The sequence below is a fragment of the Oryza brachyantha genome, chromosome 12 (genome assembly GCF_000231095.2).
Source record: "Oryza brachyantha chromosome 12, ObraRS2, whole genome shotgun sequence".
NCBI classification, from domain to species: Eukaryota; Viridiplantae; Streptophyta; class Magnoliopsida; order Poales; family Poaceae; genus Oryza; species Oryza brachyantha.
Window position 1 is genome coordinate 5,960,018 of NC_023174.2, and position 24,719 is coordinate 5,984,736.

Genomic DNA, 24,719 nt, shown 5'->3' on the forward strand with positions numbered 1-24,719 from the left:
GGTGCCCCGGTTATTTTTGTTGAGAAGAAGGACAAAACTAAGAGAATGTGTGTGGACTATCGTGCTTTGAACGATGTCACCATCAAGAATAAGTAACCTCTGCCAAGGATTGATGATCTGTTTGATCAGTTGAAGGGAGCCAAAGTTTTCTCCAAGATCGATTTGAGATCAGGGTATCACCAATTGAGAATTCAGGGAGAAGATATTCCCAAGATGGCATTCACTACTTGCTACGGCTTGTATGAATGTACGGTAATGTCGTTTGGACTTACTAATGCCCCGGCATTCTTCATGAATCTCATGAATAAGGTGTTCATGGAATACCTGGATAAGTTTGTGGTTGTCTTCATTGATGACATTCTTATCTACTCCAAGTCAGAAGAAGAGCACGAGCAACACTTGCGGATTGTGCTAGAGAAGCTAAGAGAACATCAGTTGTATGCCAAGTTCAGCAAGTGTGATTTCTGGCTGCGTGAGGTGAAGTTCCTTGGCCATGTGATCAATGCCCAAGGTGTAGCAGTAGACCCCAGTAATGTGGAGTCAGTGATCAAGTGGACCCTACCCAAGTCGGTTTCCCAGGTCAGAAGTTTCTTGGGACTTGCGGGCTATTACCGCCGGTTCATTGAGAATTTCTCGAGGATAGCCAAGCCAATGACACAGTTGTTGAAAAAGGAAGAGAAGTTCAGATGGTCAAATGAGTGCGATAAGAGTTTTGAAGAGCTCAAGCAAAGATTGGTGTCAACACCCGTATTGATTTTGCCAGATCAGATGAAAGACTTCTAGGTTTACTGTGATGCATCCAGATCAGGACTTGGATGTGTGCTAATGCAAGAAGGAAAGGTGGTTGCTTATGCCTCTCGTTAGTTGAGACCACATGAGGGTAACTACCCGACTCATGATTTGGAAATAGCAGCCGTAGTGCATGCCCTAAAAATCTGGCGACACTACTTAGTTGGTAACAAGTGTGAAGTGTATACGGATCATAAGAGTTTAAAGTATATCTTTACACAACTGGATTTGAACCTCCGCCAGCGAAGATGGTTGGAATTGATCAAGGATTATGATTTAAGTATCCATTATCACCCAGGCAAAACAAATGTAGTTGCAGATGCTTTGAGCCGGAAGAATTACTGCAATACTGCGGTATCAACGGAAGTTTGTGAGCAGTTACAGCAGGAGTTTGAACGACTAAATTTGAGTTTAGTCGAAGAAGGTTTTGTGGCAGCCCTAGAAGCGCAGCCCACATTGGTGGATCAAGTTCGTCAATCCCAAGCAAATGATCCAGAGATAGCCGAGCTAAAGAAAAATATGCGAGTTGGTAAAGCTCGAGATTTTTCAGAAAATGAACATGGAACAATCTGGTTGGGAAACAGGTTGTGTGTACCAGATAACAAGGAGTTAAAGGAGTTGATACTCCAAGAAGCTCATCAAACCCAGTACTCTATTCACCCCGGGAGTACCAAGATGTATCAGGACCTCAAAGAAAAGTTTTAGTGGGCTAGTATGAAGAGGGAAATTGCAGAGTATGTCGCCTTGTGCGATGTTTGTCAACGAGTCAAAGCAGAACACCAAAGGCCAGCAGGACTGTTACAACCTCTTCATATTCCAGAATGGAAATGGGAAGAAATCGGGATGGATTTCATCACTGGTTTACCAAGGACCGCTGCCGGTCATGACTCGATTTGGGTAATCGTTGATCAATTGACAAAGGTTGCCCACTTCATACCAGTTCACACTACCTACTCAGGGAAAAGACTAGCTGAGATTTACTTGGCTAGGATCATGTGTCTACATGGAGAACCTAAAAAGATCGTTTCTGACCGAGGAAGTCAGTTTACTTCAAAGTTTTGGTAGAAGCTGCAGGAAGAATTGGGAACCCGACTGAATTTCAGTACGGCTTATCATCCACAGACAGATGGTCAGACGAAAAGGGTAAACCAGATTCTTGAAGACATGCTCAATGCTTGCGCTCTCAACTTTGGTGGAACTTGGGATAAGAATTTACCGTATGCAGAGGTCTCATACAACAACAGTTACCAAGCCAGTCTGCAGATGGCACCTTTTGAAGCATTGTATGGGCGAAAGTGTCAAGTTTTTGGGACTGAAGTGTTAAGTCAGGCGGAAGAAAAAGTCAGAATAATCCGTGGAAGGTTGAAAACGGCCCAAACCAGACAGAAAAGTTATGCAGATAATCGTCGAAGGGACTTAGCCTTCGAAGCAGGAGACTATGTGTACCTCCGCGTCACACCTTTGCGAGGAGTACACCGGTTTCAAACCAAAGGAAAGTTGGCACCACGTTTTGTGGGACCATACCGAATAGTGGAACGTAGGGGAGAAGTTGCGTACCAGTTGGAACTCACTGCTAACATGGCCGGAATCCATGACGTGTTCCATGTGTCGCAGCTCAAGAAGTGTCTCCGTGTGCCTGAAGAACAGACCAACTCCGAGCACATCGACCTACAGGAAGATCTGACTTATGTGGAGAAACCAGCACGGATTCTGAAAACCAGTTAAAGGAAGACTCGGAACCGTGTGATCAGATTCTGCAGAGTTTAGTGGAGTCACTACTCAGAAGAAGAAGCGACATGGGAAAGAGAAGATGAGCTCAAGGCCGCCCATCCGCACCTCTTCGCTAGTACCTCCGAATCTCGGGGTCGAGATTCCATTTAAGGGGGGTAGGTTTGTCACACCCGGAGTTTTGTCCTAAGCCTAAAATCGTAAAAAGAAATTCGTAAATAATAATTGGCTTAATTAACTCAGGAAAAATCTCTCTAAAAGAAATTAATTTATTTAAATCGGGGCTCGCAAATCAATTAACTGAATTTAAACTCAAATTGCAGAAGTATAAAATTTGGCCAAACAAATTAATTTAAAACTCGGCAAAAGTGGGGCTTTCCTTTTTCCCTCCTTTTTCCTTTCTTTTTCCCTTCCTTCTCAAATTGGGCCAAAGTCCAATTTTCCTCCCCTTCCTTTTTCTTTTTCCTTTTTCTTTTTCCTCTCCTCCTTCACGGGCCGGCCCAGCCGAGCCGGCCCAACCCCCCCCCCGCTCGGCCGGCCCAGCCGACCGGCCTCCTCTCCCGCGCGCCCTCCCCTCCGCCTGGGCCGCCAGCCGCTCGGCCCAGCTCGCCCGCTCGCGCGCCCGCGCTCGCTGCGAAGTCCGCGCCGCCTCCCTCCTCCCTCGCGCCACTGACAGGTGGGGCCCACCTGTCAATGACCGAGCCCTCGCCAGCGCACCGCGCCACGCCGGTCGAGTCTGAGTTCGCCGCCGCCGCCGCCACGGCCGCCGCCGAGTCCGCCGCGTCGCCGACTCGGTCTCCACCGGCCATCCCATCCTAGTCGGTGCCGCCACCCTATAAAGGCCCCACCTCTCCGCCCCACCGCCACTTTTCGCCTCCTCCGTGCACCGCCGCTCCCTCGCCACCGTCGATCGATTCCGCTCGGCGGACGCCGTTCGCTGCCGCGGGACCACGTCGCCACCGCCGCCTCGGCTTCGCCGACCTTCCGCCGGCCTTCGTCGCCACCGGTGGTTGCCGAGCTTCCTCGCCGCCTCCTCGCGCTTTTCGCCGTCGTGCCCGTCTTCGCCGTCCGCGCATCGCCGCCCACGCTTGCGACGTCGCCGCCCCGCTCCTCCTCGCCATCGTGCTGCTGCCTTCCATCGCCGCTGGTGAGCTCTCCTCTCCTCTCTCCCTCTTTCTTTCCTCTTCGCCGCCGCTGCCGACCTCCCCGTGCCGTCGGCAAGCGCCAGGAGCCACGCACCGCCGCCGCCGGGTCGCCGCCCGACGTCGTCACCGTCACGCCGTCGTTTTGCCGCCCCGCTGCCCCGCTGCATCCCCCTCTCCCTCTTTTTCCTCTCTGTGAGCCGTCGCCGCCGCGCGTCTGCGCGCCTTGGACGTCGCCGCCACCCCTCCGCTTGCCGCCGCCACAAGCGCTCGCCACCATCGTCTTGCCCACTCGCACCGCCATGCGGCGGCTTGCACCGCCTTCCGCGCATGCCGTGCCGCGTCGCCGCCACTCCACGTCATCGTCGCCGTGCGTCGCGTTCGGTCTCTGCCACCGTCGCCGATCGATCTCGTATTCCACCGCCGCTCTCACTCACCGCCGGCTGTCACCCCGTGTGCACAAGCCTCGAAGACTTGCCGCCGCCGTCCCCACCGCCGGTAAGCCGTCGCCGTCCTCCCCCTCCCTCTCTTTTCCTCTCCGCTCGTGGACGCCGAGCCAGTGCCGCCACCGTGCCCTCGAGCGCTCTGGCCGTCACCACCGTCCATCCCGGTGCCGTCTCCCTCGCCTCACCATCGTCGACGCGACCCCGTCGTTGCCAGGGTGCACTCGTCTTCGCCGAGTCGTCGCCGTCTCCACCCTGCGCCGTCGGCCGATGTCCTCCCCACCACGCCGCCTGCCGGTCGCCACCCTCCGCGCCGCCCACTTGTCGCCGCCCTCCGTCCGCCGCCACCGTCGGCCGACATCGCCGGACCCCGCCGCCGTCGCTGGTTACCGACCGCTGCCGCTCAGCCGCCCTCTCCCTCCTCCGCTCCAGCTGAAGCCGAGTGCGTCGTCCCCTTTCCATCTCTGTTTTCTCTCTCTGCCAGCCGGGGCCCACCCGTCAGCCGGCTGGTCCCCTCTCTCCTCCCTCTCCCCCTCTCGGGCCCACCGGTCAGCCCCTCTTCCACCCCTCTCTCCCACCGACAGGTGGCCCCCACCTGTCAGCCGTCAGCTCCTCTCTCCTCGCTGACGTCAGCAGCCCCATTAACTGCGCAATAATTCAATTAAGGTTTTCTGTTTAGTTTAAAAACATAGATAATCTTCTAAAATTCATAAGTAATTCATCTAGTCTCCGTTTAGGTCCATTCAAGTTTCATTAAATCCAGAAAAATGCCAAGAATCCATTAAAAATAGTTTCTTTCTCTGTTTCAGTAGTTTTATGGCCTGTTTTGCTTGTTTTGCTTTGTTTACCGTAGGTTTTTCCCCCGTCGAAGCACCGTTCGTTCCCGAAGTCGTCGCCGAAGTTCCTCGTGGGTCTAAGCAAGGCAAGTGGCACCCTTCAACTAGCTCACCTATTCTTATTTACTTATTGATTAGACTTTGATAGACCTTTAATGGTTGTGATCATTACCCATTTTCCCGATGTGGATTAATACAACTAAAATATTGCTTATGGTGGGCTGTGGGTGCATGGTTTTGAGAGTCGTGCACATGGCAATTAAGGACCGGTTCTCAGGAAACCCTGAAAGTCTTACACATACTAACCACAAGCCAGAATGGGCAACGGTGAGACTCGTAATCTAGCTTGTCCCTATTCGACGTACCAAGGCAAGGGTGAGCGTGATGGAGTATGGACGAGCAATCGTGGTGTAACGAAAGCCTCTGCTGCTTTCGGATTCACCAAGGCACAAGAAGGGACTGCCCGACTTGGTGTAAAGGAGGGGGTGAAACCTGAAGTGCGGTACGATTGTCTAGGAAGGGTTAGGTGAAAGGTCTTATCATGGTTTCCGTACTGAGGTATCGTGGTGATACGTTGGGGCATGGTAACATGCTTGGGAGCCATGTCTTGTGGGTAAAGTTGTACACCTCTGCAGAGTAAAACTATTCGAATAGCCGTGCCCGCGGTTATTGGGCGAACCGACAGATTCACTGGGATTAGTTGAACCATTAATAACCTGATCAATCTTGGAACTGGTTTGACCCTGCGTAACGTGGTGTAACGTTGGCAGTGGTTTGGGTCAGTCGCAACGTGGTTTAACGTTGGACAGAGGGTTGACCCTGTCGCTACGTGGTGTAACATTCGACAGCGGTCTGGGCCTGTTGCAACGTGGTGTAACTTTGGACAGTGGTTGATTATTTTAAATGTTATTTTACTTTTATTTCAGTCTATTTTATCTACTGTTTTGCTAAATTACTGCAGCTTTGTGCAATTTAACCTTAGCCTATCCTTGATACCCTGCTGCATTCATTATTCTCCCTCTCTTGGGTGTTACTTGTTGAGTACGGTGGTTTGTACTCAGCCTTGCTTAATTTTTCCCCCACCAGAGCAAGTGCCAGAGCCTGTGTCAGAAGAAGGCTGCTCCAAAGGTTGAAGTCAGGTTCAGTCCGCCGTCGAGAATGCCTATGGTGTGGAGCCGTCATCGCCAGCTGAAGCTGAAGATTAGATGGTCTAGTCTTGTTTTCCTTTTCCGCTGCATTTCGATAGATAATTGTTTTTTATTGTTTTTAAGTCGTGAAACTGTGTATTAATTTGTCATAGTGTGTACTCGGGCTGATGCCTGGACCGAGATTTAATACATGCTATAGTTCAGAAATTTGGTGTAAATTTCTGGGCGTGACATCTCCCTTTTTCTTTTTTCTCCTTTTTCTTTTTCCCTTCTTGGGTCGGCCCAACTGAGCCGTCCCACCTCTCCCCGCTCGGCCGGCCCAGCCGAGCCGGCCTCCGGCCTCCTCTTCCCGCGCGCGCGCCTCCCTCCTCCCTCGTGCCACTGATAGGTGGGGCCCACCTGTCAGTGACCGAGCCCCTGCCAGCTCGCGCGCCCGCGCCGGTCGAATCCGAGCCCGTGCCGCGCCGCCGCCGCGTCGCAACTGCCGCCGCCGCAACGGCCGCCGCCGAGTCCTCGCCGCGCCCGACTCGGTCTCCAGCCACCGCCCCGCCCTAGCCGGCCTCCCCGCAATATAAATCCCCACCGCCGCCGCATCGTCGCCCACTTTTTCCTCTCCGCCCGAGCCGCCGCCGCGCTGCCCCGTCGTCGCCGCCATTTGATCTCGCTGTCGGACGCCCTTCGCCGCCGTCCAGCCACGTCATCACCTCCGCCTCGCCGTCGCCGACTTGCTGCCGCCCCGGTCGTCGCCGGCGGGCATCTCCAGCACCCGTGCATCCTCTCGCCACCCGGTCGCCGCCGCGCCCGACCTCGCCACCGCCACCCCGATCCCATCGCCCGGTCGTCACCGTCGCGCCGTCGGACGTCACCACCTGTCCCGCCTCCTCGCCGACCCGTCGCCGTCGTTCCCATCGCCGGTGAGCCTCTCCGCTCCCCTCCTCGCCTCTTTTCCTCTCCGCAGGATGCCGCCGAGGCCGCCGCTGCCGGCGTGCGCGTGCGCGCCTTGGGCGTTGCCGTCGCCCCTCCGCTTGCCGTCGCCCCCGCCTCGCCGTCGCCGGTCTCCGCCGGCGCCGCTCGTTCCCGCTGTTCACCGCACCGCCTCGCTCGTCGCGTCGTCGTTGCCTCCCCGAGCCGCCCGGCGTCCCCGTCGTGCCGCCGCGGTGCGATGCATCTGCCGCCGGCCGCCGTCCCACGCCGTTGCCGCCGGTCGCGTCGTCACCGCCGCGCCGCCGTCGTCGCCACCGCCGGGTCGCGCCGCCGCCGCGTCGCCCGAGTCGTTCGCCGCCGGCCACGCTCTCCTCCCCCTCTCTGTTCCCCTCTAACCGGCCGACGGGTCCCACCCGTCAGCCGCCCCCGCGCCCCTCCTCCCTCTCTCCTCCCGTGGGACCCACCTGTCAGCCTCTCCTCTCCCCTCTCTCCCACCGACAGGTGGCCCCCACCCGTCCGGGCTTGGGGGGCTGTGGGGAGAGACATGCGACGAGACGTAGCAACAATGCTTCTGCGGCGGAGGATCAGTGTCACACCCGGAGTTTTGTCCTAAGCCTAAAATCGTAAAAAGAAATCCGTAAATAACAATTGGCTTAATTAACTCAGGAAAAATCCCTCTAAAATAACTTAATTTAATTAAATAGAGGCTCCCAAATCGACTAACTGGATTTAAACTTAAATTGCAGAAGTATAAAATTTGGCCAAACAAATTAATTTAAAACTCGGCAAAAGTGAGGCTTTCCTTTTTCCCTACTTTTTCCTTTCTTTTTCCCTTCCTTCTCAAATTGGGCCGAAATCCAATTTTCCTCCCTCTTTTTTTTTCTTTTTCTTTTTCCTCCTTCCCGGGCCGGCCCAGCCGAGCCGGCCCACTTTCCCCGTTCGGCCGGCCTAGCCGAGCCGGCCACCGGCCTCCTCCCATGCGCCTCCTCCCGGCCGGGCCGCCTCGGCCCAGCTCGCACACTCGCCCGCGCCGCGCCCGCGTAGTCCGCGTTGCCTCCCTCCTCCCTCGCGCCACTGACAGGTGGGGCCCACCTGTCAGCGACCGAGCCCTCGCCAGCACCCGCGCCCGCGCCGCGCCGCGCCGAGTCTGAGTCCGTGCCGCCGCCGCAACCGCCGCCGCCGAGACCGCGTCGCGCCCGACTCGGTCTCCAACCTCCGCCCCACCCTAGCCGGCGCCGCCACCCTATAAATCCCGAGCCGCCGCACGCCGTCGCCCACTTTTCCTCTCCGCCAGTCGCCGTCGCGCCGTCGCTGTTCGCCGCCGCTGTTCAATCCCGCTGCCGGCCGCCCATCATCGCCGTCCAGCCGCGTCATCGCCTCTGCCTCGGCGTCGCCAACCCTCCTCCGGCTCCCGTCGCCGCCGGTGGACGCCCCGCGCCCTTCGCCGCTCCTCCATCCTCTCCACCGCCGTGCCTCGTCGCCTCGCCGTCGTTCGCCGATCTCATCGCCGCGCGTTGCCAGCCGCCGCGTGTCTGCGTCACCACCTCCGCCTCGCCCTCGCGACGCGCCGCCATCTCCGTCGCCGCCGGTGAGCGCTTCCCCTCCTCCCTCTCCCGTTCCCTCCATCACCGCCGCCGAGCTCTCCCCTCGCTGTCGTCGTCGAACTCCGCCGGTCGCCGGCAGTCCCTGCCAGACCATCGCCCCGCACCACCGTCGTCACGCTGTTATCACGCCACCCGCGCCTTCCCGCGTGGCCGCTTCCCACGCTCGCCCGCCGTCGCCGTGCCGCCGTGCCGTCGTCGTCGTGCGCCGCGCTCGGCCGCCGCTGCTTGCGCCGCCGACGTTCCCGCTCCCCGGCTGCCGTCGCCGTTCGCCGCCGTCCGCCGGTTCGCGCCGCTTGTCGCCGGGCGCCGCCCTCCGCCGGTCGCCGTCCGCCGCCGCCCGGGCGTTGCCGCCCCTCTCCCTCTCCCGGCCAGACTCCGCTCCCCGCTCCCCTCTCTGTTCCCCTCTCGCCGACCGACGGGACCCACCCGTCAGTCACCCCGCGCCCTCCTCCCTCTCTCCTCCCGTGGGACCCACTTGTCAGCCTCTCCTTTCCCCTCTCTCCCACCGACAAGTGGCCCCCACCCGTCAGCGCCTCCTCTCTCCTCGCTGACATCAGCAGCCCCATTAATTGCGCAATAATTGATTTAGGACTTTTCTGTTTAGCTAAAAAACCAGAAAAATTCTAAAATTCATAAGTAATTCATCTAGTCTCCGTTTAGGTCCATTCAAATTTCATTAAATTCATAAAATTGTCAAGAATCCATTAAAAATGCTTTCTTTTGCTTTTCAGTAGAGTTTGTGCCTGTTTTATTTATTTTTGTGCTTTGTCGCTTAGATTCGGACCCAGCCGAAGAGCCAGTTTACTTCGAGATTGTCGCTGAAGTTCCCCAGGAGCCAGAGCAACGCAAGTGACACTCATCTTTGATCATGTTGAACCCATTATTGCAAATTCCCTGCTTTGTTTATTCAAACATGCATTGTTTTAATTAAAGTATTTACTGTATGTTATTTTTCGGGTAAACCTTATTACTATGCCGTTGTTTATCCAACTTTATACATTGCTAAACCAGGGGTAACTTGATTAGAGTTAGGCTTAGGTTAATGCTTAGCCCTGCTTAGAACAAATAGCTCACGGGATCACATTTAATCATGCTTAGTTCTGAATAGCTAAGATAATGATTATTACCCGGTACGGGCTAATGTCAACTAAAATATTGATAATGGTGGGCTGTGGGTGCATGGTTTTGAGAGTCGCACCCATGGTAATTAAGGACCGGTTCACGGGAAACCCTGGAAGTAATTAAGTGCTAACCACATGCCGAAATGGGTAAGGTGGGATTTGAAGCATGACTTCGAACTATTTGACGTACCGAGGCAAGGGTAGGCGTGATGGAGTATGGACGGGCAATCGTGGTGTAACGAAAGCCTCTGCTGCTTCCAGATCTACCAAGGCACAAGAGGGGACTGCCCGACTTGGTGTAAAGGAGGGGGTGAAACCTGAAGTGCGGTGCGATTAAATAGGGAGGGTTATGTGACGGGTCCTATCACGGTCTCCTTTCCGGTATACCATGGTGGTATGTCGGTGCACGTTCAAGTGTAGTGGAGTCATGTCTTGTGGGTACAGTAGTACACCTCTGATCAGAGTATAATCTATTCGAATAGCCGTGCTCACGGTCATGGGTGAACTCCCAGCTTCACTGTGATTAGTGAACCTTTAAATAAGTTGGGTAAACTAGTTTTCACTCGGGACTACTGCAACGTGGTGTAACGTTGAGTAGTGGTTGGGCCTGTTGCAACGTGGTGTAACGTTGGACAGTGTTGTGCTATTTTACAGCTGTTATTTACTTACCCTTTACTGTATTCAATTATCTTAATTACTTTTAATCTCTGTTATTTGTTTAACTGCTGCTTTATTGCAACTAACCCGAGCCTGCCCTTGATGATCGCTATGCATCATGTATTACCCTCTTTTCCGTGTTACTTGTTGAGTATGGTGGTTTGTACTCAGCCTTGCTTAACTTTCCCCACCAGAGCTGGAAGTCGAGTCCGATGGAGGTGTCTCTCAGGAGTGAGCTGGTCTACCGTCGAAGCTTTGCCTGTGGACTAGAGCCGTACCCGCTGCAGCTAGTCTACCTTTTCTTTCCGCTGCATTTCCGCTAGAATAAGTGTTATTTTCAATTGTTTCTAAGAACGATGGTTATGTAATCAACATTGTCTCTTTGTGTACCCTGGCTGGTCCTAGAGAGGGATTTAATACACAATTAAGTTCAGAAATTTGTGTGAGGAATTTCTAGGCGTGACACTGATGCACAGATGCATGTGTTGATCACGGGCGTTCCACTTTATCTCCTCAAAGAAGAACTACTTGCAGCTGGACGTCTTGTCGGGAAGGAGAAGTTGTGGAGTGCCGGAGTCCGACCTTTGCACATCTTCCTCGGTCTCATGCTGGCCACCCCATTCAATAACTTCATCAACACATACGAGAGAAACTACCGCAGGTCATATGTGAACATACAGTGTCAGGGCCCGAGATGAGGGCGTACCAGATCAGCAGCGACAATTCTAGGGCTTGGGGGGCTGTGGGGAGAGACGTGCGACGAGACGTAGCAACAATGCTTCTGCGGCGGAGGATCGGTGTCACACCCGGAGTTTTGTCCTAAGCCTAAAATCGTAAAAAGAAATCCGTAAATAACAATTGGCTTAATTAACTCAGGAAAAATCCCTCTAAAAGAACTTAATTTAATTAAATGGAGGTTCGCAAATCGACTAACTGGATTTAAACTCAAATCGCACAAGTATAAAATGTGGCCAAACAAATTAATTTAAAACTCGGCAAAAGTGGGGCTTTCCTTTTTCCCTCCTTTTTCCTCTCTTTTTCCCTTCCTTCTCAAATTGGGCCGAAGTCTAATTTTCCACCCCTTCCTTTTCTTTTTCCTCTCCTCCTTCCCGGGCCGGCCCATCTCCCCGCTCGGCCAGCCCAGCCGAGCCGGCCTCCCGCCCCTCTCCCACGCGCGCGCGCCTCCCCCCTCCGCTTGGGCCGCCAGCCTAGCTCGCGCGCTCGCGCTCGCCCGCGAAGTCCGCCGCCGCCTCCCTCCGCCTTTGCGCCGCTGACAGGCAGGGCCCACCTGTCAGCGCCCGCGCCCGCGCCGGCCGAGTCCAAGCCCGCGCCGCGCCGCCGCCGCTAAGTCCTCGCCGCGCCCGACTCGATCTCCAACCACTGCCCCGCCCTAGCCGGCCTCCCTGCACTATAAACCTTCACCGCCGCCGTGCCGTCGCCCACTTTTCCCTCTCCGCCGAAGCTCCCGCCGAGCTCCGCCGTCGTCGCCGCCGTTCGATCTCGCTGCCAGACACCCTTCGTCGCCGTCCAGCCGCGTCACCACCTCCGCCTCGGCTTCGCCGACTTTCCGCCATCTTCACCGCCGCCGGAGGACGTCCGAGCACCCTCGCCGCCTCCTTGCCCTTTTCGCCGTCGTGCCTAACTTCGCCGTCCGCGCGTCGCCGAATTGCGCTCAGATCGACGCCGCCCTCGCTTCGTTCGCCGTCACCCGTTCCTCCTCAACATCGACTTGCTGCCGTCCGCCGTTGCCGTCGGTGAGCCCTTCCCTCCTCTCCTCCTCTCCTTTTTCCCGCTGTCGCTGGATCTCCTCGCCGCCACGTCGTTGCCAGGTGTCGTGCGATGCCGCCCGTCGTCTTGCGTCGCTCGTCGTCGCCGCCGCCGCGCGCGTGCGCGCCTTGGGCCTCGCCGTCGCCCCTCCACCTGCCGTCTTCGTCGCCTCGCCGCCGCCGGAGCATCGCCGAGCCCGGCGCATTGTCCTCCATTGCCCTCCTCTTGGTGCGGCCGCCATCTCCGCCGGCGCCGCCGGTCGCGCCGTCGCCGTCGCGCTCGTCGCGTCGTGGCCGCGCCGTCGCCACCCGTCGCCGCCACCCACTCATCGCCGGCATCGCCTTCCCCTCTCGACCGAGGCCGCTTCCCCCTCCTCCTCTGCTCTGGGCCACTGACGAGTGGGCCCCACTCGTCAACCGTTGACCGCCCCTTCCCTCCTCTCTCTCCTCCCCGGGTCCCACCTGTCAGCCCCTCGTCCTCCCCTCTCCCTCACCGACAAGGACAGGCTAAGGTCAGTTGCAATAAAGCAGCAGCTAAACAAATAACAGAGATTAAAAGAAGAAAGGTAATTGAACACAGTAAAGCACAAGTAAATAACAGTTGTAAAATACCACAACACTGTCCAACGTTACACCACGTTGCAACAGGCCCAACCACTACTCAACGTTACACCACGTTGCAGTAGTCCCGAGTGACAAACCAATTACTCAAGTTATTAAAGGTTCACTACTCACAGTGAGGCTGGGAGCTCGTCCGTAACCGTGGGCACGGCTATTTGAATAGTTTATACTCTGATCAGAGGTGTACTACTGTACCCACAAGACACGACTCCACTACACTTGAACGTGCGCCGACATACCACCATGGTATACCGGAAAGGAGACCGTGATAGGACCCATTACACAACCCTCCCTATTTAATCGTACCACACTTCAGGTTTCACCCCCTCCTTTACACCAAGTCGGGCAGTCCCCTCTCGTGCCTTGGCAGATCCGGAAGCAGCAGAGGCTTTCGTTACACCACGATTGCCCGTCCATACTCCATCACGCCTACCCTTGCCTCGGTACGTCAAATAGTTCGAAGTCATGCTTCAAATCCCACCTTACCCATTTTGGCATGTGGTTAGCACTTAATCACTTCCAGGGTTTCCCGTGAACTGGTCCTTAATTACCATGGGTGCGACTCTCAAAACCATGCACCCACAGCCCACCATTATCAATATTTTAGTTGTCATTAACCCGAACCGGGTAGTGAATCAATATCTCAGCTATACAGAACTAAGCATGATTAAAGGTGATCCCATGAGCTATTTGTTCTAAGCATGGCTAAGCACTAACCTAGGCCTAACTCTAATCAAGTTACCCCTGGTCCATCATGAATAAAGTTGGATAAACAACGGCATAATAATAAGGTTTACCCGAAGAAAATAAATACAGTAAATACTTTAATTAAAACAATGCATATTTGAAATAATAAAGCGGAGAATTTGCAATAATGGGTTCAATATGATCAAAGATGAGTGTCACTTGCCTTGCTCTGGCCCCTGGGGAACTTCGGCGACGATCTCGAAGTAAACCGGCTCTTCGGCGGGGTCCGAATCTAAGCGACAAAGCACAAAAATAAATAAAACAGGTACAAACTCTACTGAAACAGCAAAATAAACTATTTTTAATGGATTCTTGACAATTTTATGAATTTAATGAAATTTGAATGGACCTAAACGGAGACTAGATGAATTACTTATGAATTTTAGAAGTTTTCTACGTTTTTTAGCTAAACAGAAAAGTCCTAAATCAATTATTGCGCAATTAATGGGGCTGCTGACGTCAGCGAGGAGAGAGGAGGCTGACGGCTGACAGGTGGGGACCACCTGTCGGTGAGAGAGAGGGGGAGGGAGAGACTGACACGCGGGTCCCACGGGAGGAGAGAGGGAGGAGGGGCGCGGGGGCGGCTGACGGGTGGGTCCCGCTCGTCAGCGAGAGGGGAACAGAGAGGGAAGCGGGGAACGGCTTGGGCGGACGGCGGTAGCCAACGGCGGGAGCGGCGGGCGGCGCACGGCGACGGCGACGACGGCGCGACGGCGACGACCGGCGTCCGGTGACAGCGCGTGGCGCGGGACCTAGCGCAGCGCACGGCGACGACGGCACGGCAGCACGGCGTCGGCGGGCGGGCGCGGGAAGCGGCCACGCACGAGCGCAGGTGGCGGCGGCTAGACGTCGGCGTCGCGAAGGCGACGACGACCGCAGCGGTCGGCGGCGAGGACGAGCTCCGCAACCGTCCGGCGACGGTGTGCGTCACGGCGGCGGTCGGCCGGGAAGGGGGAGAGAGAGGGGAGGAGGATGGAGACGCTCACTGGCGGCGGCGAACGCGCGGGCGGGTCGGCGAGGTCGAGGCGGAAGTGGCGATGCGGGTAGGAGCGGAAGATCGGCAACGGCGGCGGAGATCGACGAACGACGGCGAGGCGACCAAGCGCTGCGGCGACCGGGCGGAGAGGGAACGCGCGGCGCTGGGGATGTCCACCGGCGACGACGGGGGCGGCAATCCGACGGCGACGACGGCGCGGAGGCGGCGACGCAGCTGGACGGCGACAACCGGCGGCTGGCGGTGAGATTGAACGGTGGCGGCGAACGGCGACAGCGCGGCGGCGACTCGAGCGAAGAGGGAAAGTGGGCGACGGCACGCGGCGGCTCGGGATTTAAAGGGCGGCGGCACCGGCTAGGGCGGGCGGAGGTTGGAGACCAAGTCGGGCACGACGCGGTCTCGGCGGCGGCCGTTGCGGCGGCGGCGGTTGCGGCGGGGCGGCGGACTCGGACTCGGCCGGCGCGGCGCGGGCGCGGGCGCGGGCGCTGGCGCGGAGACGGTCACTGACAGGTGGGCCCCACCTGTTAGTGGCGCGAGGGAGGAGGGAGGCAGCGCGGACTCACGGGCGCGGGCGACGCGGCGAGCTGGGAGAAGGAAAGGAAAAAGAAAGGAAAAAGGAGGGAAAAAGGAAAACCACACTTTTGCCGAGTTTTAAATTAATTTGTTTGGCCAAATTTTATACTTCTGCAATTTGAATTTAAATCGAGTTAGTCGATTTGCGAGCCTCGATTTAATTGAATTAGGTTCTTTTAGAGGGATTCTTCCTGAGTTAATTAAGCCAATTGTTATTTACGAATTTCTTTTTACGATTTTAGGCTTAGAACAAAACTCTGGGTGTGACAATACTCCACCCGTCTTAAAATATACTCTCTCCCATCTTTTTTTGTGTGACGATGTTAAACATTTGCATATAGAGAGTAAGTATTATTAGATAGTTTAAGTTAGAGATTTTTTTAGATTTATCTTTCTGAACCTCTATAATACGACATTTTTTCTCGTTTTAATTACTCCCCCGCTCTTCTCCTTTTTCTCCTCTTCCTCGTTTTCTCTGCATATTACTGAAGGGTACAACAGTCTTTTAATCTGCTGTTTGTTTTGTGCTTAGCAACCAAAAACTACTCTCTTTCGGGATGGAGAGTAAATCATAATAAACACAAACAGACAAAAAAAATAAGAGAGAATAAATTAACTGCTGGGCCGATATATAAGAAGGTTCCGGAGGCCCACGTGGCCACATTCCGCACGGTCCAACTGACAACAATAGCAAGACTAACCCGTTATTTTATTTGGCTGCGTGAAGAGGTAAAATTATCCAATATTTAATACTCCATCCGTCACCGTGGAACATTACTGTTTAACTTTAACTATTAATAATAATTAAACGATTAGTCGATGATTAATTAAAGTTATGCTGCTACATATTTATACGTCATATATAATGAATATAACATATTTTCGATATACACACTATTTTTTAAAAAAGATGAATGGCAAAGTTTCCAAATAAACCGTAACGGATGTCAATTATTTGAAATGGAGGTAGTAGCTATTTTATAATTTAAATAACGGAATTAATATAATAAAATCAAAATGTACGTTAGAAATGTATAAATATTAACTTTACATAAAATATTTTATAAAAAAATAACTGTCTAGTTGTTCGGAACCGTTTGCGTCTGCTTAAGAGACACGTGGCTGTGTTCTTTTGCCTGAAACAGGGAGCAGCGGATTAACCTATAATTAATTAAATTAATCATACAAACTTATAAAATGGATTGGTACAATTCTGTAAACAAATATTTTATAAAAAATACGTTCGACTCGCGAAATACGAACAAATCTGCGCTAGATAACAGAACTGGGCCCAGTCAGTATTAATTAGTAGGAGTAATTTATTTATTTGTCAGGCAAAATTATTTTCTTATGGCATTTTTTTTTTTTTGCTTTACGACACGAACCAGATCGGCGGCAGAAAACGCAAGAGTAACACGAGCCAACTCGTCGCGTCCTTCCTTCCTTCGTTCCATCCTCGCCCAAATCGGCGACGGCCGGAGATCTCTGCGATCTGGGACCACCACCGGAAGGCCATGCCCACCGCGCGGCGCGGCGGCCACCCGCCGCCGCACGAGAACGGCGTCGGCGGGCACCGCAACGGCGACGACGACCCTGATGAGGAGGAGGAGGAGGGGGGCGGGGAGGGAGAGGATGAGGTGGAGGTGGAGGACGAGGACGAGGAGGAGGAGCCGCGGCTCAAGTACCAGCGGCTGGGCGGGAGCGTGCCGGCGATCGTCTCCACGGACGCCGCCGCGGCCATCGCCGTCGCCGACCGGATGGTCGCGCTCGGCACGCACAACGGCACCCTCCACATCCTCGACTTCCAGGGCAATCAGGTACCTACCCCCTACGCCTACCCCTACCCCCTTCCCCTTCGCGCATCGGATCGTCTCTCTCGGGGCGGCCTACTGTTAACTTGGCAGCCAGGACCCGTAGCATTGGTCTACTGGTTCGATTCGTTGTAGGAAACTACTAGCCAATTGTGTTATTGGGGAGAGACGTCACAGTGGTGAATTTTTGTTTGGGGGACACGCCCTAAAGATTGATTATGCAGAGAATACATGTTTTAAGCTCTTATTCTTTCGTTAATTGATCGTCAGAGCTACTGCCCTTTACTCAGATTTCACGGGTGGGGATTACATCTGTCAGACATATACGCTGAAAAAAAAAATCTACTAGTAGACTTGTCTGGTAAAGTCGGACACCAAGCTGGAGCGGCTGTGCATTGGAAAACATTACTTAATGCATAAATTTCAATAGAGTGTGATGTCCTATAGCTTGCTTCGGCTTGAAAATTGAAATCATGCAAGGAGCACTATCAGTAATGACCATGTCGCTAAAACAATCGGGCCATGGACTTTATGGGACCAAATAAAAAAACGGAACATTATGCGTAAAACCAAAGCTTGTGCTGTGGTGTATTTTCCATCCCACAAAGTCCATCTGTAGAGATGCTGCATTCTCGTATCAATAATATTGTCATCAACCTGCTTCGAAAATAAATTTTTCACCCAGTAATTCCATTTTTTATTTTTGCAGGTAAAGGAAATTGCTGCTCACACAGCAACTATCAATGACATCAGTTTTGATGCAGCCGGCGAATATATAGGAAGCTGCTCTGATGATGGCACTGTAGTTATAAGCAGCCTCTTCACCGATGAAAAACTGAAGTTTGAGTACCATCGACCCATGAAAGCAGTTGCCTTAGACCCCGGTTATTACCAGAACTATAGAAGATTTGCTACAGGAGGTTTAGCAGGTCAAGTACTTGTGCTGACAAAAAAGTCTTGGGGAGGAGGCTACCATAAAAAGGTGCACTTGTTTTCATTGTACAAAAAGAAAATCAAATTGATCAGGTGGTCTCAAATGTCCATCTCATCTCATTATGTCTCAGGTTTTACGTGATGGTGAAGGACCAATCCATTCTATGAAATGGAGGACAGACCTTCTTGCCTGGGCTAATGATGCAGGGGTAAAAGTGCATGACATGAAGACAGATAAAGGAATAGCATTTATAGAGAGGCCAAAAGGAATTCCTCGGCCAGAGTTTTTACTTCCTCAGTTGGTCTGGCAGGTAAATAGTGCATTTATTGATGTGAACGCTATACTTTTTTTACCAAGTATGGTTCATTTGGAGCATTTCAAGTTGGTCAAGTTTTTTAAAAAATATTATAAGATTTCAAAAGGAAAAAATTCTGTAGAGTCGAAAGCTTTTGCTGATATGCACAGTTATGGATAATATTTTATTCATTTCAGTCCGAGTCAGACAGTTTGTAGAATACAAAGGATATTAGAAAAAAACAGCACTTAAGTCTGGCCAACATATAACAAAATAATATAAGGGTGCAGCAGGAAAAATATTCTTGAACATTGGATACTTTGAGATCGTATGCTATTCCTATCTAGTTTAGTCAGATAGAGGAAGATAATGGTTATAAACGTAATAAGTAATTTATATGTTGGACATGATTACATGAACACATTGTCAATTATGTCTAGGAGCACGAGGAATTTACCTTACAGTTAATATATCTGATTATTAACTAATCTGATTTTCTTTCGGGTTCTCATTTTTAATGGAAATTGTGCATGCCATGTGCTGATTGATCTTTGCATAGTCAGGATGATACTGTCTTAGTTATTGGATGGGGAACAAGCATCAAGATTGCGGCGATTCGAACAGATTCATCTCAAGGACTCAATGGCATACAGAGTATCACTGCAAGTTATGCGAAGTATGTGGATATTGTGGGTTCATTCCAAACTGGCTATCACATATCTGGGATTGCTCCATTTGGTGATCTTTTAGTTGTGCTTGCATACATTCCAGAGGAGGAGGACAAAGAAAACAGCATTAGCAATTCTGTTCCTTCACGTCAGGTAATCACGATTGCTTGTCCTTCACACTACACTTTACAAATCTCCTTTTCACCATTATCATGTATCAGATTCCTTTGCTTATAAAGTGATGCTGTTCCTATATTAATATTTTTTGTTATGTTTGAACACTTTATAGGGAACTGCCCAGCGTCCAGAAATACATCTTCTATCATGGAAAAATGATGAAATTACCACAGATGCTCTTCCTATTCATGGTTATGAGCACTATAAGGCAAAGGACTATTCTCTTGCTCATGCTCCTTTCTCAGGTTTAGCAGAATGTGCTTTAACAGTGAATGAGCTTCTCTTTTCATCTTCACGAAAACTTCTCTAATGAATTGATTCTTATGCCTTTTTTTTTCATCCAGGAAGTAGCAATGCAGGTGGACAGTGGGCTGCTGGTGATGAACCTTTATATTACATTGTATCTCCTAAAGATATAGTGGTTGCGAAGCCAAGGTTTGTAATGTTGCAAAACAAAGGATAATATTAGCTTCTAAGTTCTACAATTGCAAATGAAAGAAGGGAATAATTGACCGGGCAAACTTCTATTTTTGAGAATGTGATGTTCCTTGTCATATTTCCTCTGATTGCAATATTTTTTTTCTTGAATAAGCATGAGAGTTATGTATCATTTCAAGAGAAGAAACCACAGAGAGGGAAGCTGAAACACTGCCACTCACCCTAAATACATGCAGGCCTTAAACCCTTAAGCTTACAAGCAACCAACTTAACACGGCCTTTCTGTTTTCTGATTGTAATATTGAAGAACTCCATTAACCCTTTCCACTTTCTGCATTCTTCATTTGTGATATTCACAAGAGGTCATTTGATTTACATATCTGATGTTGTGGTATTTAGTTTTCTGCTAACTGCAAGTGGAATACCTAGAGCCATACTAGCTACAAACTTGAATTTCTTGTGATATTTTTCAGCCTATTTGTGTTTTCTGAAAAGGGCTTCTCCTGATACCTTATGTGCTTTCTAATTAGAGATACTGAAGATCACATTTCTTGGCTTCTTCAACATGGTTGGCATGAAAAGGCATTGGCTGCTGTAGAAGCAGGACAAGGACGAACTGAGCTTCTTGATGAGGTAAAGTAGCCAAAGATTTGTGATTGAACAGTAAATGAATGGTATGCATTATCTGCTTGCTTGATGATGAGGATGCTAGTATTACCTTTAATTGTAGGAGTCTTCCATTTTGCAATTGAGATCCCCATCCCCTATTCCCCTTTTATGGTTTTGTTGGTGATTATCTCTTTGACAGTTGAGCATCTCATTTGAAAACAATAGGACCTGTATCATATAACTATAGGTTATAGGTGTTTACATTTAAGCTGGCCCATCTGGACTTTTGTGTGTCAGAATGAACAATAAATACATTCTGAAACTCCTGTTTGATTCATATCTTATACTTCCTCTGTCCCAAAATTAGTTCAAATTTGAACTCTTCAATGACTGATTCACTTAAAGAGTAAATATTATCCTAGTCCAACGCATATTTTAGAAATTGACAGCAGTTCAACGACATAAACCTATCAGCATCTTATGAGCTCATTTTTTTAGAAAGGACGACTCCAGCTATTAATAAATCTAACCACATAGTAGCTAGGTACATTATTACAATCTTGTTCTTGTTATCTCATGTCAGGTGGGTTCGAGATATCTTGATCATTTGATAATTGAAAGAAAATATTCTGAAGCTGCACGCCTCTGTCCAAAACTGTTGCGAGGATCTCCTTCAGCCTGGGAGAGGTGAGAAAAAAAAGTGTTGATATACACTATTGATAACCTTGATTGTATGATCTGGAACAAACACAGGAATAATATGAGATTTTGATTTAATGTGCATTGTTTATTTTAGTTGATCACTTCATATATCTACTGACTAGAACTTTTTTGTGCCATAGGTGGGTGTTTCACTTTGCCCATCTTCGCCAGCTTGCTGTATTAGTTCCTTACATTCCTACAGAGAATCCTCAACTGAGTGATACAGCTTATGAGGTGCCATTACTTCTTTGTATTTTGGTTGCTTGCTCTTTTCTACTCAGATCCTAATATTAATTCTAATTGGATTATGTAGGTTGCTCTTGTAGCTTTAACTACGAATCCTTCTTTTCATGAACTTCTCTTGACAACTGTAAAACAATGGCCACCTACATTATACTCCGTTTCACCTGTCATATCTGCAATTGAGCCACAGCTAAATTCCTCTTCAATGACTGATTCACTGAAAGAGGTATGTGATCATTTCTTAATTAATGTAAAACCTACATGCTTTATTATTTTGAGGTCTTTGATATCTTGGTTCTGTTTGCTATGTAGGCTTTAGCTGAATTGTATGTGATCAATAGTAAATATGACAAGGCCCTTACTCTATACGCCGAAGTAAGTATTACCTAACTTGTAGTTAAAAGGTTCACATAGCATTAAATTAATAGAAGAACTTCCTTTTATTCTTTATACTCATACTGTATTGCTGACCTAACCTCATTGGTTCAGCTCTTGAAGCCAGAAGTATTCGAATTTATTGAGAAGTACAACTTGCATGATGCCATTCATGACAAGGTATGGTTAAAGATTCACAAATGTAGGATAAAACTAATTTCTAGTCTCACTTTTTTCTATCAAGTTTGCATTGTGACTTGACTTGTCAAGAGTCATGGAGCAAGTGTGGTAATAAAAGTATTCTCCATTGTCTACATGCTACTTAGATATGCTTACAATGTTTAGACAGAAACTTTCAATCCATATATTGCCCTTTTATTTTGCAGGTTGTCAATCTTATGACATTGGATAGTAAAAGAACGGTAAACCTATTGATCCAGCATCGTGATACCATCCCCCCAAATGAAGTTGTAGGGCAATTGTTGCATACCAGTAAAAGTTGTGATAAGAAACATTTGTTACATTCGTATTTACATGCTCTGTTTGAGACAGACATGAATGCTGGAAAAGACTTTCATGATATGCAGGTATGCCGATTCCTCTTTCAACATGCGGTCTTTATCATACTGTTCATCACATGCTCATTTCCCCTATTTCTGCAGCTCTAGTTTTGGTATTGACATGGACTGCTAACCACATTAGTATTCGTTTTGTAGGTGGAACTTTATGCAGAGTATGAGCCAAGGATGCTAATACCCTTCCTCCGTACCAGTCAGCATTACAGGCTTGACAAGGTCATAAACTCATAATTCTCAAAAGAACAAAAAAAATCAATAACTTGAGAATGAATGAGTAATGAATGACATATATGGTTATTTCAGGCATATGAAATCTTTGCACAAAAAGAACTTGTACGAGAGCAAGTTTTTGTGCTTGGTCGTATGGGAAATGCAAAGGAAGCTCTCTCTACAATTATAAACAAATTGGAAGATATTCAGGAGGTCATAGTCCTAACCTGTTTATGATCATTTTGTTAAAAGTTTAGGGCTATGCTAAGCATTCTAGTCTCTTGACCATGTGGTTGGAATACAACAACAATAATGTTGGACTCAATGCAGGCCGTTGAATTTGTGATGGAGCAACATGATGATGAGTTGTGGGAGGAACTGATAAGACAGTGCCTCCAAAAACCTGAGATGGTAATTGAGCTGTAGTCTGTTTAATATTCTTGATACCAATGTTTCTTCTGTTTCTTTATTCAATTTTTGTAATTGTTGAGCAGGTTGGAATGCTGTTGGAACATACTGTTGGCAATCTTGATCCGTTGTACATTGTTAGTTTGGTTCCTGATGGGCTAGAAATACCGAGGTATTGTGCCAAAAATTTGTTTTGTTCAAAGATAATGAGAACCTATGAAAACATATACCTTACGAAATGAATTTCAATCAGAGTTGAAAAACAATTTTATACAAATTATTAGCTGTATGACCCTTAAATGATTTTATTATAATAATATAACTATATGACATTGTAGAATACGGCTGATATATGGCCTTACTTAATCCAACTCTTTTCTTCCCCGGTTGAAGTTTTCACTGAAATATCATGCATGCTTTTGATAGGTTGCGCGATTGCCTTGTGAAAATTGTGACAGACTATCGAACAGAAACTTCATTGAGACATGGGTGCAACGATATACTTAAGGTTAGATGTCTCAGTTTATTATCCCACATCTATCTTAACATTTTATTTATCCCACATCTCTCTTAACGTTTGATGTACAGGCTGATTGTGTAAACCTTTTGGTAAAATATTATCATGAGGCTCGCCGTGGAGTCTACATGGCTAGTATGGACGAGGAGGTTACTGGAACTAGAGTTGATGAGGGATCTTCACGAGCAAATGAGAGATCAAGTTTACGGGCTTTAGAGATCAAGTCCAGAACAAGATGTGGTGCTCGGTGTTGCTTATGCTTTGATCCTTTGTCTATTCAGGACATCTCTGTCATTGTGTTCTACTGCTGCCACGCATATCATACGTCTTGCCTTGAAGGTGGATTGGACTTGATGAGATCTAACAGTACTCATGATAGCGACGAAGGGTCCGGTGATGATGATGGTACTCCATCAGGAGAGTCTCCAATGCGCTGTGTATTGTGTACTACAGCTGCTGCATAAATTTTTCATTAATTTGGTCCTTATCCATGTGTTGTGTTGTAACTTGTAAGTTTGAGCCTTGTGATTAGTGTGGTCTTCTGGCGTCATACATATGTACAATAGGTTAATTCTTTGGGGAAGCCATATCCTCAGCAAGGGGAGTTTTGTGTAAATTTGAGAAAATCAGTTGATTACTTGAGCAAAGTTGTACGGCATTTTTTTAATGCCACGATTGCCAGATCATCTGAAGTTCATTTCGATTCTGATCCATGTTCTTGTTTTCCTTTTGCGCATGTAAGGATGATTGTACCTGGTGCTGCAAAGATGTAAAATTTGATGGAGCTTTATTTTCAAATTTATGTGGATATCTTAACGTCTCAACTTGTGCAGTGCTTTGATATGAAATTGCTATTTCGAACAAAAAATACCATTCGAGTAAACCTCTTAAATTTAAATCACATGAAAGTTGAGATAGTCGCCAGCCATGGGAGCTAAAAGATGAACAAACACAGCTATTCAAATTTTAGCAGATCCCTTTCTGTGATGTGATCTGTGGCAATTTCTGCAATCCTCTGATCTCTATGTAAAATAATTTTCTTTCATAATGACAGAATATGTAACTAACTGGTCGGACCTATTGTTACACGGACTATTAATATTACAAGCATGGTTGACATGTAGTTACAGACTTAAAAGTGAATTAATCTTCTGACTCAGTAGCATATCTCTTATTGTTCTTCATAAAAAAAGAGCTACTGGCATAGCTGAAAACCAAGTTTAGACTTGAGACATCTTAGATAAATCACCTAATTTCATGGGACGAGAGGATGGTATAATTCCCCAGTTTCTCCTCACTTCCTCTAAATCATCATGAAAGTGCATCTCATCCTCATAGTGCACATATAAAAGAGCTGTGCACCCAAGACCTGCTTTTGGGGCCCATGGAAAATAATTCTGGAAATACAGTGTCCTTTGTTTCTCATTGAACATTGCAGAACCCAAACAACTGAAAGCGTGCAAATAGGGAAGACATTTCTCTTCACGCTAGTGACCTTAAAAGGGCATTCCTAACAGCTCATCTAAATTCCATCATCCATATTATCATTTGAATGACCATCTAAAATAAATTATCTATTTATATGATGCATCACTCTAACATAACATCTATATTGCATCATTCATATATATTTTATTAATATTTTGCAAGCACCTCTGATC

The 24,719-nt window shown here is 49.3% G+C and overlaps 1 protein-coding gene across 1 annotated transcript; it reads left to right on the forward strand.

The window, feature by feature from the left end:
* The first annotated feature begins 16,491 nt into the window (after positions 1 to 16,491).
* Positions 16,492 to 23,771, forward strand: LOC102715993 (vacuolar protein sorting-associated protein 41 homolog). The gene is made up of 19 exons (XM_006663875.3): positions 16,492 to 16,910; positions 17,614 to 17,886; positions 17,969 to 18,148; positions 18,697 to 18,954; positions 19,091 to 19,223; positions 19,323 to 19,413; positions 19,947 to 20,049; positions 20,609 to 20,712; positions 20,868 to 20,961; positions 21,041 to 21,196; positions 21,283 to 21,345; positions 21,460 to 21,525; positions 21,732 to 21,932; positions 22,062 to 22,139; positions 22,227 to 22,346; positions 22,464 to 22,544; positions 22,628 to 22,713; positions 22,968 to 23,049; positions 23,130 to 23,771. Exons 1-19 carry the CDS (start codon positions 16,608 to 16,610, stop codon positions 23,520 to 23,522), a joined length of 2,865 nt encoding a protein of 954 aa, XP_006663938.2. The 5' UTR covers positions 16,492 to 16,607; the 3' UTR covers positions 23,523 to 23,771.
* Positions 23,772 to 24,719: the final 948 nt, after the last annotated feature.

Excerpts from the sequence above, each read along its gene's own strand:
- LOC102715993 (XM_006663875.3), top strand. The coding sequence starts at position 16,608 with ATGCCCACCGCGCGGCGCGGCGGCCACCCGCCGCCGCACGAGAACGGC. Across the intron at positions 19,224-19,322 it reads TGCTCATGCTCCTTTCTCAG|GAAGTAGCAATGCAGGTGGA; the intron begins GTTTAGCAGAAT and ends TTTTTCATCCAG. Across the intron at positions 20,713-20,867 it reads TCTCCTTCAGCCTGGGAGAG|GTGGGTGTTTCACTTTGCCC; the intron begins GTGAGAAAAAAA and ends TTTGTGCCATAG.